This window comes from Psittacula echo (assembly GCF_963264785.1).
Source record: "Psittacula echo genome assembly, chromosome: 10".
NCBI classification, from domain to species: Eukaryota; Metazoa; Chordata; class Aves; order Psittaciformes; family Psittacidae; genus Psittacula; species Psittacula echo.
The window spans coordinates 9,838,234-9,852,717 of NC_137741.1; the positions used below are offsets into that span (position 1 = coordinate 9,838,234).

Below are 14,484 nucleotides of genomic sequence, written 5' to 3' on the forward strand. Positions count from 1 at the left end.
TGGATATTTACTTTTCATTTGTCTTTATTCTTTCGCAGGAGGAGGAAAGGCCTCCAATGAGAGGTGCAGAGCTGGAGTATGAATCTCTCAAGGTAATTCTAAAAAGGAGGTTTCTGTTATTTTCTAGTAAGAATATTGCTACTAATTGTATGTGCTGGCATAGAAAATGACATCAGCCCAGTTTCATAATATTAGCTGAAGAAACGAGAACAAAGATTCCCCAGCAATCATCTTACTGTAGAATTGCTCTTTTTGAGGTGTAGAATGTGTCACTGAGGCTGCAGAACAAAAAGATTTCCTAAGACAGGGGTCGTTTGCTATTGAAACACTTAGCACAGCTTGCAGTTTAATTTGAGCAAAACCACAGTGATAAACGTGGCCCTCTTTTCCACACACATTATTTAAATTGCTGCATACCTTAAACCACTAAAAATATTTCCTAATATCACTGAGTGGTGTGGAATCTTCTCAGCCTCCTGACCACTGTTTGTTGTGAACTATATTGTAAAAATTGGTAATTTTTTTCCTATCAAATCTGTATGATACATGTATATGTGTTAAGTGTTCTGATTTTGCACTTCAGACAAAAGGTTAGCCCTATTAGTGAAATCCTCCCAGGTACTATTCACCGCAGGCCAGAGGCCAGGGATACAGGAGAGATTCATTGATCTGTTGCAGTTATTCATCATTTTTACCATTTCTATCTGCATAGGTTGAATACAGATTGTTTTGTACCTGTGGTTGGAATACTGGTACTTGATGGAATTGTCCCTTTCTTTGCAGCGTCAAGAACTTGAGTCTGAGAATAAAAAACTGAAGAATGAGCTGAATGAGCTGCAGAAGGCCCTCACAGAAACGCGATCTCCAGAGGTAACTGCTCCTGGTGCCCCTGCCTATAGAGTCCTCCTGGATCAGCTGACTTCAGTAAGTGAAGAGCTTGAAGTACGCAAGGAAGAAGTCCTCATCCTGAGGTCTCAGCTTGTTAGCCAGAAAGAGGCTATTCAACCCAAGGTAAATAAGTTAGCGGATGCACTGTGTAGTGAAGTTACGTTCCATCACTGACATGCTTTATTTAGTTTAACAGCATGCTTAAAACGGCAGAAAAAATGGTCAGGGTTTGAAAGCCTTTGTAAGTGTAACCCAGTGATCCATCACTAGTGCACGGATTGTGGCAGTCCACATTGGGAGATTCTGTTAATAAACCAATACCAATTTTGTGTTGGTCTACCAGCATTCATGTAAAGATACCGTGTTGATCACACCAAGCTGGCAGATACTCATGGTCTGGCCAGAATCTCTGCAGACTCCTTTAACAGTGCAGAAATAATTCTCATTTGGAGCAGTATCATTTCTCTAGTAAGTGTGTAATTGAACTGGAAAATTTACAGTAGTTCTCAAGAATTGTTTTAATTAATACTCCAGTAGGGAGGTACAAGGACGATTTCTTCTAAGAGGTGCTACATGGTTTTGTTGGGAAGAATAGATTACCACCACTGAAATGCACAGCTTCTAAAAAGCTCTCATTCTGATGACATATTTAGGGAAGCAAAAGCTTTGAAAATGAAAGTTATTCAACCTGGAAAGGTATCATGTGAATCCTGGAATTAGTCATGTCCACTGATCTGAGCAATTCAGTGTTTCATAACCACAGCGAGGAATGAACAGATACGTCACCTTTCCTTTGCTACTGCAAAGTTATGTTTATATTTGCCCTAAATAAATTGAAAGTCTGTGATGCGTGTAGGTGTACCTATCTTGTTTTAAATGATTCATTATAAAGAAAAGTAATTTTCCTGTAATATTAGAGCATTTTAAAAAAAAACTTGAACAGTAAATCCTTGAATAACTTATTCTCAGCAATGGTGGGATATGAGTGTTGTTTTTCCAGCAGTTATGAGTATGAGGGAATATGAAGGTGACCTGTGGGGTGGCTAACAGCCAATTTGCAGATCGCTTCTGCTTGTTAGGTTGGTCAGCTGCAGCACAGACAGATTTGTTTTTAAATGATCTGTTTTTCTTCTTTCTTGCCTACCAATTTGATTGCCAGGAGGATAAGGTACATATTTTCTTCTACAGTTATAAACCAGAACTGTTATATGCTAAAAAAATCCCTGAACAATACTTGAGCTGTCATTTCCTTGCCTCTCATAAGTAGCTTACATGTATTTGAAGTTGTTCTTGCACTTTACTTTGCTGTTATTGAAAAACCTTTCTCATGCCTACTCATCCCCATCTTCCCACTCCATGCACAAGAACAAGTTACTTGAAGCAAATTTAACAATTTTGAACTGTTGGTTTATGGTCACCTGAACGTGAAAGGAAAGATTCAGGAACTGGTCTAGTCAGCTCAATCGATTTATCCTGTAGAGTGTGTCTGGGGAGTAAACAGCAGTCTAAGTCAGGAATCAGATCTCTGTTAACTTGCAAAATTCACAAATTTCACCCAAAAAATGTCTGTGGTATGCAGAACTGCCTTATTTTACAGTGTTTGTTATCCTGTTAATTCAGATACTAGAACTACAGCAGGTGGGGTATTCTTGAAGGTACAAGAGTAATCAGCATTTTTTCTATCAGCACAAAAATAATAAATGTGTTCAGACTGCTAAAGCTTGATAGAGTGGCAGGGGGGATAGAGCAGTTTTACCGTGTAGTAAAATAATAGGAGAAAAATCACAAGGATCTTATAAGGATGTTGGGAATAATTCTTTGATGAGCTTATATATTTGATTGGTTTTTCGTATTAGATAACATGAATAGTACTAGGCATAGAGACCTAGGCTCCAAAATTTATGTCTACAAAGTTCTTACTGGGAATACTCTGCAAAGTTTTACTCAGGAAAACAGAATTTGATTGTTTTGTAAGTCAAAAAGAAAATGCAGAATTCCATCTCTTATGTTCATTAGAGTCCTGTGGTTGCACTGTAATTATTCCACAGCAGTGACTCAGATCACACTGGCCAAGATGCCTGTAAACATCTGTTGAGTATTTCAAGTTTACTGAAGAAGAAGCAGAAGTGCCATAGAAAGCATTCAGAACTGAAATAAAATGGTATTACGATGGCATTTAACTTAAGAAATCTCCAGCCTTTGTAAACTATTTCCTGCTTTGCCAGGGTACTTAAAATACATGAAGTGAGGAATAGACCTTATTTATGAGATTTAAAAGACTACGTGTAATGCTGTGTTTAAGAAATATTAATAGAATTAAGCTTGCTAAATTATGTTTCTTCAGTTTCATGTTCCTGATAATGTGAAATAAAATACACATTCATCATTTCACTAAATTTATTTTACACAGTGAACAAATGAGAAGAGGTTAACACATGTACCTACTTATTAGACTGATAGCTGACTATGTTGCATACATTCCTTTTAAGAGATACACCAAGGGGACATAGAAATTATGGACTAGCCTCCTGCTCAGGTACCCACACTATAATTTTAATGTAGCTGCTCAAGGATTAGCATTCCATATGGGTAAAGTGGTGAAAACATGGATTCAGAGAACAATTACATTGTTAAGTTTACCCTGGAAATCATCATTCTTTTTCCAGAATACCATGACAGATGCTACAATCCTCTTGGAGGATGTACAAAAGATGAAAGACAAAGGAGAAATAGCACAGGCATATATTGGACTGAAGGAAACAAACAGGTACAGGTTCTCTTTCTTTAATCTATGATCAGTTGGGGTCTGCTCTGGCACACTCTGTGTGTATGACATGTCATAGTCGCTAAGTTCCATCCATGTAAGTCAACATACTTAGAGAACATTTATAGTTGGAGTTATAATTTTATTTGATTAGTAAAATTGCTGTATGCAATATTTGAAAGGATTAGGAAACAATGGAGAGCTGCAAAATCAAGCTTCCTGGATTTATGTCTTCTTAGTCCTTAATTGCTACATTGCTCAAACTGGGTGCCGTTCCCCATTCTGCTTTGTTACCTTTTGTCCAGTAATGGTCGCAATAGTCTGTCATAATGCATTTATTGTGACAGCATAGTAACCAGTTGGGCTAACACTGACAGCTTCATCATAAAGAAGAAATACGTACAAATGAGAGAAGTAGTTTGTTAAGTTGTTCTAGAGCATTTTTTTGTTTCTCTTTTATAGTAACTGTAATGCAGTGTGTAATGTCCTTACCATGTCATCTCGTCACCATCACATCTCTCTTGTATTTTTTTCAAAACACTTTTCTTGAAAGGCAATCTCCCCAGGACTATCATATGCTGAATGAGGACGGAGAACTTTGGCTGGTTTATGAAGGGTTAAAACAAGCCAACAGGTTACCAGACTTCTCAGAATGGTTTTTTTTCTTCATTTGCATCTTCTTTTCTAGCTAACTGTGCCCTTTGCTATGGGTTTGCTTCTGCTACAGTATTTCTATTGCTTTAACAGTTAGAAAAACATCCACCATAAATTATACAAATTGAAGTGTTTCCTCAAACTTAGTCCCCAGAACTTTCTACTTGCCAAGTTTTATCATTTAAAAAGTTAAGATGGTGCAGCAACTATTACATAATTTGTAAGAATACTTGCACAAAAATAGACAGTAAAATACCAGAAGCTCCATAATGGGAAAAGATTTGTAGTTTGTATTATTTGTCTGCCTTTATGTCAGGTATCAAAATTCATGTCCCATACAGTTTTTCAGGCTAAAGAAGTACAGTCATTTTAGTAATCATCAAACTATAGTTTGAGTGGCTTCAGCCTACTCTTGACTTTCAAATAGTTACGGGTCTCAGTCTCCTTGTTATGACTCAAGTTCAAGAAACTGAACGTTCTTCTCCATGCCAGATTCAAAATGTAAGACACAAAATAACCAATAAACAAGTTCATTGTGGGGCCATTCAAGCCTCAGTGCACTCACTGCAATCTCTGCAGACTGCATGCTGGCCACGCAATGGGCGAGATTTGCCTTGCTACAAAATGCAGTTCTGGCTCTGTGTGCACAGCTCGTATCCATATGTGTGTCCCAGACTTCCAAAATGGTTTCTGCCAACCTATTCAATGGATCAGCAGTACTGATCATCTTCAGTATACACATTTGGTAGCAGAAACTACAGGAGGAGGTATTTGGTAATGAATGCTACTAATGAAAGTCTTTCTTTTTCTTGTGCTAACAAATTCTACACCTAACATTGTTTCATCAGCCTGTGAAGATCTAACTTGGAGCAAGTGTTCTGCAGAGCAGGGTGTGAGTGTTTGCTCTGTGCCTCTTGCTTCTTGTCCTAGCACTGTAGAGACAAGAACCTTTATATTAAACGGCAGAGCAATGCAGGTAAATGCTATTTGCTCTTGCGTGCTTGATCAGTCTGGTTACTAATAAATGTGCCTGCCTTATGCATATTTAAACCCTGAAAGGTTGTCTAATTGAACACTAGTAGTCACTAGTAATGTCATTTCCTCTGTGTGTGTATGTATGAAATGAGTCAGAGCACTTGGTCAGTGCCTTGCAAGCAGAGTAGATCCCCACAAGCACTGCTCCGAAGGAGGCTGGTACGTGTTATCCCCATTTCACATGAGGAGAATTTGAGACATGAGGTGCCCAAGGGGGAAAAGCGAGTCAGTGGTGAGGGTGAAATAGAGCTCCCAGATCCCAGTGCTGGGTTTGGTTCTGTTGTTAACCTTTTGTGCACTAATGACAACCCTCTGCAAAATGTTGGTTTAAATATAAAAATAAAGATTATTTATGTGCATTTGCAATTACTTGGTTTCTGACTGAAGAGAGTTAACTCTAGAAAGATTTTCCTTTACTATTGCAGGGTCCTAGCTTAAGCCAACAGTGTCGTCTTCATGTTACGCAGTTTGATTTGATGAGAGGTAAAACCTCTTTAAAGCCCCTTTAAAAGCAATGACAATCTGCAGTGACTTATCATTACATTTATTGACACATGTTCTCAGTGGCACCACACAGAGTATGTGTTCAGTCACAGGGGAAATGCAAAGCAGTGTCACAATTAGTTTCTCTCCACTTTTTGATCATGCAAGCTCAATTTAATTAGAAGGCATACTGAAGGGTTTAAAGAGTACTCTGCCTTTTTCATTTTCCTTTGCAAGCCCTGGCTAATTGTTCCTGAGCAGCAGCTAAAGCTTTACACTCCCTCTGAGAATTGGGGATGTGACTTTCTAAGTGTGTTCACGCAACTGTTGCTCAACTTCTTTAGACTGCTGGAGTCTCAGCTTCAGTCGCAGAAGAAGAGCCACGAGAACGAACTGGAATCACTACGAGGTGAGATCCAAAGTCTGAAGGAGGAAAACAATCGCCAGCAGCAGCTCCTAGCACAGAATCTGCAGCTGCCTCCAGAGGCCCGCATTGAAGCCAGTCTACAGCATGAGATCACCCGGCTGACTAATGAGAACTTGGTAAGGGAAATGATGCTGCAAGAGCAGGAGAGGGGACTTGCAGACTTGCTGTACCTGTAAGTTCTTATCAGTTATCAGATGGCAACCTGCAAAAAATCAAGTGTAAGCGCAGTGGGTTTTTTGTAGGTAAGATAATGGACTTGCTGATGAAGTAATAATGTTTCAGGGAATTTGCTTGAAGTTTGTGGCATGAAGAAAGCTCATGGATCCCAGCTGTCAACTGATGAGTTCAATCATTGCTAAATAGAATGCTGATACCAGGGAGGTCAAAAAATATTAGTGCCAAGTAGTGGTATTTCCTTTGAAATATGTTAGTTTGTTTATTTCACTCTGACATAGTTCTTCAATTATCAGTGCCACTTTTGTTCCCCCTTTCCTGAAGCTACACAGATAATGTGCTGTGTTACGAGCTCCAGCTATTCAGTATGTTTTGAAGATAAAGTAGTTTCAGAAAAAGAAAAAGAAAGTTAGAAGTCACTTAGGTAATAATTGGTATTCTTTGTTTAGTGCACATTTTTGTATGAAGGAAAGGTGGGGTGAAACTCCTTACCTTTCACTGCAAAGGAGTGTATTCTTCATATGCAGGCTAGTTCTTTTATGGGGAAATTTTCCGGAGAGTCCCATGTTATTATATTATTACGTTATGCCATGAATGTTATTGGTTTATCACTGTTTATTGGTAAAAGGAACCATGCTGTTTCAGGAAGAAAAATCTTAGCTCTGAGTGTCAATACTTCCTCTAAACATTCCAAAGTGTAGTCTTTCCTGCTTATATATGTTATAGAAGTTACTTGGTTTAGTACCAAAGTTTTTGAGGAATGCATCAGATAATTCATCTAATAGATGTTGAAAAACTAATTGAAAGTATAAGTTTGCCTTCAGCAGCAACTGTCTTCCACTGGCAAAGGTAAATGGTGAATGTTTCTGTCTTTGACAGCTCCCTCCCGCTGCTTAGTCATATGTTATCATTTTTAGCCTTTTTTTCCCTCCAGAGACCTACTCATCACATTCTGCGTTTCCAAGGCAACACACAGTCACGTAATTACATTGCAGAGGAGTTCTCTTTATTTTCAAATACAGTGAATGTAATTTTGCTCATGAAATATAGACTCATTCCTTTGTATTTCACTTCTGATGTTTGAGTATTGCAAGTCCACTTCAGGTCAGGTATATGCTGCTTTTGCACTCCTAGCCCTAGAGTGGAAATACTTTACAGGCTTTCCAGGTGAGATATTAGAATGGCAGTATTCACTGCAATCCCTTCTTGATTAGCATAAGAAAATGTCCTGGCTGGGTTCTCACAAAAGTTGTATTCCAGGCCTTCACAATATTAGCACTGCCCGTTTTTAAAACATCTGCAACTGATCTACATCAGCTTCTGTCTGGGAGAGGCTGATGCAAACACCACAGCTAAGGACTCAACTATCTAAATATTAGAGCTTATGGATCTTGTTGTACTCTGATTTAATTTATATAGTGCTTACTGAAGTATCAGTGTCTCAAGGGAGGGGAAAAAAACAATCCTGTACCTATTTTTGCAGTTTTATGAGGAGTTGTATGCAGATGATCCCAAGAAGTATCAATTGTACCGGATTTCACTTTACAAACGGATGATTGTATGTAGATCACGTGAACCCTGTTTCTCTGTTGTCTTGTTTGCTGTTTCTGGAGCACTAATTGAAAAGCAGGCTGCCTCCCTTTCTCCCTTTCAAAGGAAATCCCCTGCAGAGAGCTTCACAATGCCAATTACTTCCCTCACTGCTTTTTTTGTTAGTCTTAGTGTCCTTTGTTGTAATCTGTGTCTCTTTTTGATGCACAGTTTTGTTACTAATATAAGTCTTGCACTATGAGCAAAGCAGCTTCTTTCTGAATAGTACTTAATGCTGCCCTGAAACAGATGCACATGATGCAAAAGATTCTCAATTTTCGGAACCACTCCTTGCTTTAAAACTTTGGTGCATTTAAATTCAGTTCAGCAAAATAAGGGCTTGGTCATATGGAAACTTATCAAAGTGAACAGTGCCAGCAGTCCCGTCATAGCCTGAATTTGTTCATGAATCTCTTTACAGTGCTGATATCTGCAGTGAATAAATATCAGAATCAAAGTACATAACCTTTAAATATATTTCAAAAAATGCAAAATTATGTAGGATAAAATTGGAAAGAGTATTTTCATAATCATATTGAAGGCAACACTATAAAATATTAACGATGGCACTATATGCAAGCTTGTAAGATTATAATTTTGATATTCTAAATCTTAGATGTGAAATCTGTTCAATTTGTTTAGAGGAACTGCAGAAAGAACTTTATTCCCCCTCACATACTTGTGGTTCAGAAGCCACATTCCTTCACTGATGCATTTGAAACAGTCTGTTGGACTTGGACATATTTTTTGCTAATTTCAGGGGAAATTGTTGTATCTGACAAAAGTATATTGTGTTATTAACAGAACTTCTGTTGCAAAATTGAATACTGCTTTTAATATGAAGCATGGCCTCAATTCTGTTCTTTCAACAGGCCTAGTATCTTGCTGCTCAGGTATATTATATTAGGTTGTGAACTCTTAAATACATGATTAAGAACAGTTTCTACCTAATTCTAAGTTGTTGCCCATGCTGCAATGATATTTTTCAGTACTTTAGGGGAGGTGTTGTTTCCCAGATGATGCTTTTGATGCAAGGAACTCATGGTCCTTTACATTCTTACCAGTGCCAGGAAGAATCATGCTTATGAAAGGGCACTTTTCTTTTAAGCTGCTTTCCAACCCTTACCCTGGAATGGCTCTCAGGGTTTGTTTGAGCTTGAGGTTTTGCTTCCTTTAGATTTACTTCCCCTTTTTTAGTTACATGATTATTTCATGAGTGCAATACCACAGGCACAGAATTATTCAAAGATAGACTTCTGGGGAGTGCTCCTTTGAAGGAAAAATACAGGTTCATTGCAAAAGTAGGACTTCTGGGTGCTAGGTGTTGTTCAGGTGCAGAATAAAAAGATGCAAGACACCATTTTCAGTGTAAGGAAATGTGATGACAGCAAGCAATAGGGAAATGGCAGAGCATCACAAGAAATGCTGCATGTTTGATTTTTCGGTAAATTCAAGTGCAAGTTATGGTCCTTCTGCAGATCTCTCTCTTATCATCTTGTAAAAAGGGTAGGTCTGAATAATGAGTCAGTCCTGAAGGCATGAATAAATGATGCAGAAATACGGGCTAGCTGTTAAATAATGAAGAAAATTATTTCCGTGAGGCATTTGGAAGAGCAGGGAGGAAGCATTAGGGAGATGTGTTTGCAGCAAAACACCTTCTTCCTAAGAGCTGACCTAGTTCTGAGTGTCTGCAGAATATACCTGCCTAAGAGCTTTGCCTTTGTCTTGCTGCACATAACTTAATATTTGTGATATTTGGCTTGTGTTATAGGCAGCATACCAGCTTGCAAACCTCAGCCAGAGGATGGCACCACTGTTCAGCTTTCCTCACTGCCTTGTAATTCTAACAGCACTGATTTTGTCTCTGCCACACGTTGTGGGATTTCTCTCATATCATAATCTTACTCTCATTCTAATTTATAGGATTTAATGGAGCAGCTTGAAAAGCAAGACAAAACTGTTCGCAAGTTAAAGAAACAGTTGAAAGTATTTGCTAAGAAGATCGGTGAACTTGAAGGTACTTTTATATTTTGTGAGAAAGATTTTGGTTTACTTTTTATGATCCTGTTGTCATCATATCCATCTATTCTAGCAATTTGTGAGGGAGCAAAGTCTGCAGTAGTATTAGTCTCTGTTAACTGATTCCAGAAACAGGAGGTACACTCAGACCTGTGTTTCTTTACAAACCTTTAGAAGATTTATCATATTTTGGAGCAATGAGTAAAGGAGATTGATGTTTCTCTGGAGGCAGAAGCTGTTTGAATATAAAGGCATCTTACCTGGGCTCTCTGTGTACTCAAAGACACTACCTGGTTTTGTCAAGACAAAAGCAATACTAAGTATGAACCAAGCAGAAATAATATACCCAGTATAACTTTGGTAATTTCTATATCACTGGAGCCAAGAATGCTGAGAGTGTCTTTTTCTGCTTGAGGTTTCCTTTTGGAGCTGCTGGCCAAACTGGAATATGAGGATGCTAAGATACGGACTAAGCTGATTTTATTTTTATGAGCGTCAGCGTGAGCTGCCTTAGGATCTCAGGACTAGTGGGACTGAGAGCTTTCTACGTCTCTGCATAAGTGAAGTAACTCTAATTGCTAAAAGCAATGAATAATGTTATAAAGCTGAAGTATGAATTTGTTTTTAAATAATCCTGGTCCTAACCTCTCGGAAGCTTTTCATGGTCATCTGCTTTTTCCAGAAACAAGCTTGCTGCCTAATGAGTTGTCTTATTGAGTACTAAGACAGAAATCAGTGACTGTGTAGTTGTCAGTGTTTGAAAAGAACAATATCTGGTTAAATCTGAATTAATAGGAGTATATTATCCTTCAGTTAGTGGGATCTCTCCTTAATCTCCAGTTTGGATTTCTGCGTTTTCTATCCCATTTGACAGGTGCACACATTCAGCATACTTACAGGATGTTACAGTTTATAACTGCATGCAGCTAGGAGGGTTTTGAGAAGAGGATGTAGCTTTCATGGGATGAAGCTGAATTCTGCTTTGCAAAAATAAACATGCAACCTAATCAGGTGGAGTGTAGGTGTTGAATGTGATAGCGGGAGGTATTGTATACAACAGGGTGGATAGTTCAGACGTCCTTTTGAAAGGTTACTCAAGCTAAGTTTCTTTTTAAAAAGTCTTTCAGTATTCTTTGGTTAATGCTGTGGGCAAGGCCACAGCAGTATTCGTATGCAACACAGGATAGGGAAAATGGTTTTGAAAACATAGTTTTGTCTGTGTATATTACCTAATTAATGTAGAAAGGTGTAGTAGGTCTGGCTGGATGGAGTTAACTTTCTTCATAGCAGCCTGTATGATGCTGTGTTTTGGATTTGTGGCCAAAGCAGTGTGGGTAACACATCAGTGTTACCAGGCTATTGCTGAACAGAGCTGGCACTGTGTCGTGGTTGCCTCTTTTTCCCTGCTCTGCCCCCTCAGTAAGCGGGGAGGTAGGAAGGCCCATGGGGACAGTCAGGACAGCTGACCCAAACTAGCTAGAGGAATATTCCATAATCCATACCACCTAATGTCAGGAGCCAGAAGAGGGGTTTTTTTGCAATCAAGGTAGCTGTTGTTTGGAAGCTGGGTGGGTATCTATCCCGCTGTGGGTTGTGAGTGATTGCCTTCGCTTTGCTTCCCCCTGCCGCTTTCCTTTGCTTATTAAACCATCTTTCTCTCAACACACAATTTTTCTCACTTTTGCTCTTAATATTCTCTTATCTGTCCTGCTGGAGCCAGTGTGCGTGCTTGGCTACTGGTTGAGGTAAACCTACCAACTGGCAACAGACATCAAGCTTGAAAAGTACCAACATTTTGCAGAACAATTAACAGTGACCCTTGCAGTATTAATCTGGGATTAAGTGATTAACAGCTATCGCTTTGACTTTGTGCTTTTCTATGATAAAATCCAGGAAATCAGCAGTAAGTTTGTATCAGTGGATGCTATTCACATACTTCTACTGTCCTTCAAAGGAGGAATGCCACCCCAAGATACGTTTGTCAACAGTCTGTCTTTTTGTTTAATGGGAGTTTTGTTTTTTAATGTTATCCTGAAACAAAGAAAACATTTTTACTTCTCTGTGCTGGAGTTCTTCCTTAGAAGTGTCATCGTTTCCTCTGGTATGCACTGGAAAATATTTCATAATTCATTTCATTTTCCCTCTGCAGTGGGCCAGATGGAGAACATATCCCCTGGACAAATCATTGATGAACCCATTCGTCCAGTTAACATTCCACGGAAAGAAAAGGATTTCCAAGGCATGTTGGAATATAAGAAGGAGGATGAACAGAAACTTGTCAAGAATCTTATTTTAGGTAAGCAGCTTTCACATCTGCTGCCTCCTCTGCTCCCACACACCCTGAAAAATGAACAATGAAAAATGAATTGGAAGAGCACAGAATTTGCATTAGGAAATGAAAAGCTTATTTTGGTTTTGACAGTGTTTAGTGTATGTAAAATTCTAAATGTCTATTGTAATTTAATCATCCTTCCTGATGAGTGGTGTACATACTAATGTGCCTGCCTGGGTTTTAGCAGGCAGTTATGATTTTCATTTTATTCTGTTCTGATATTTTGCCGAGAAAGTGGTGGCTCTTAGTTTTCAGCGGCCCTATATAGATATATGTGTACCATTAACTGGGGAAGTTGCAGTTACCTCATAGAACATCTTCCAGTGATTTTACACTTAACAAGACGATGTGTATTTGTTTTTCGCAAGAGCTGAAACCACGTGGGGTAGCTGTCAACCTGATTCCAGGACTACCAGCATATATTCTGTTCATGTGTGTGCGCCATGCGGATTACCTTAATGATGACCAAAAAGTGCGGTCGTTGTTGACTTCTACCATCAATGGCATCAAAAAAGTGTTGAAGGTTGGTTAGTCTGCGTGGTTTAGAAAAATGTTAATTTAAAATCTGCTTTCAATTTTATGTTAGAGGAGTGAGGAAAAGGCTTTCAATGAATTGGCTCTGGATTTCTGATCAGTAAACTCTGCCTACTGAAGTCACAAATAAGTCACCTTAAGAAGCAACGAATTACATCAACAGCATTTTTTCCATGTAATACCATAGATGAATTAGTGGAAAAAGAGCTACCTTCTTTTTAATTTGAATAGTCTTCCTCCTCTGAAGCTCTGCTTATAAACTTTTGAATGTAGTCAGAAGTTTGCATAGTAAATGAGTCTTTGTTAATCTTTTCCAGAACACTTAATTAAAATGTTTAATTTGCAGTTTTGGTTCACAGATCTCTCCATTTGCTTCACCTGCAGATAATAATATGTTACTGCCTGAAGTCTTTGCCGTGAGTTGGCTCGGAGAGTTTAGGTCAGGGGTATCTTGAAGGCATTATTAAGACATAAATATGCATTATGCTTCACGGAGTTTTTTAGTCTTTAAATGAGACAGATGTGCTCAAAAGCCAAGCATTTAATCAAGCTACATTTAGTAAACAATCTTGCAGGAGCTTAGATATTCATAGAAAATTTCTGGGCATTTCTAAGCGACTGGAGTGCGTGCTGCAGAGCTCTAGAAATTTTGATTTGCTCAGCATCTACCAGATCCTGTGTTCTCTGGCGAGGAGGGTTGGTTGCTTTGTTTTGTTCTCCTTCTCAGGCTGCCAAAATGGTTATGATGTGAGCGACGTTCATCAAAACTGAATTGTTCTCTGCTCCTCCTGCTGGAATCATTCCATCCTCCCTGATGGGCTCTTCACTAGAGTCACTGTGCCACAGAGTGGGTGTTTTGGGAATACATTCACACTGCCCAGTGATTTTCTGCACAGAGCAGTTAGGGCAGGTCTGTAAAACATAGAAAGTTCGTATCTGTGGTGGAAATCATATTCTGAAAGTCCTTGAAAAATACTACATAAAACAGGGAGGATGATCAGTGGTATTTCAATAAAAAACTTGGCTTTTCTAGTATGTTACCAAAGCTATTAGAGCTACAAAACAGTGGATTTTAGGTGTTTGTTTAGCTAACATTTTATTATTTTATTCCTCCTACCAGTCTTTGTTAAAATGTGTTTGTTTTTATCTTCAGAAAAGAGGGGATGACTTTGAAACAGTGTCCTTCTGGCTATCTAACACCTGCCGATTTTTGCACTGTTTGAAGCAATACAGCGGAGAAGAGGTAAGCAGCGTTCCTGCTCTGGTTTCTGTTGCTCTACAATGCTACTGTGAGCACTGCTCTCTAACAAATTGCTGTAATATCTCAAAGTCTCTTAAAATGGCTTCACTTTTTGGAATGGTGGTGATGACATCAGTAGGAAGCACAGGAAAATAAGATTTGAACCAGCTTCCATTTATTGCAGGATGGGGGCCCAGAGGCTGGATGACATTGTGCTCCCAGAAGTGCCAACTCAGATGAAGTAGAAGAATCTGGCTGCTACCATTACATTGTTTAGTAATTATTTGCTGCACTTCCTATGAAAAAGGCGATATTAAGCCCATTAACCATACTGTGGCAGACCA

At 38.8% G+C, this 14,484-nt stretch overlaps 1 protein-coding gene across 1 annotated transcript in view; it reads left to right on the forward strand.

Annotated features, from left to right (window-relative positions):
• MYO5A (myosin VA) overlaps nt 1–14,484 on the forward strand; it is a gene marked incomplete at both ends in the record, with an annotated part of 97,016 nt that overhangs the window by 77,465 nt on the left and 5,067 nt on the right. The window contains 10 exons of the mRNA XM_080626536.1: nt 39–92; nt 784–1,011; nt 3,555–3,655; nt 4,206–4,286; nt 6,169–6,367; nt 7,909–7,983; nt 9,939–10,032; nt 12,184–12,330; nt 12,735–12,889; nt 14,054–14,143. Coding sequence (XP_080482662.1) covers nt 39–92; nt 784–1,011; nt 3,555–3,655; nt 4,206–4,286; nt 6,169–6,367; nt 7,909–7,983; nt 9,939–10,032; nt 12,184–12,330; nt 12,735–12,889; nt 14,054–14,143 — 1,224 coding nt within the window. The remainder of the gene's footprint in view (nt 1–38; nt 93–783; nt 1,012–3,554; nt 3,656–4,205; nt 4,287–6,168; nt 6,368–7,908; nt 7,984–9,938; nt 10,033–12,183; nt 12,331–12,734; nt 12,890–14,053; nt 14,144–14,484) is intronic.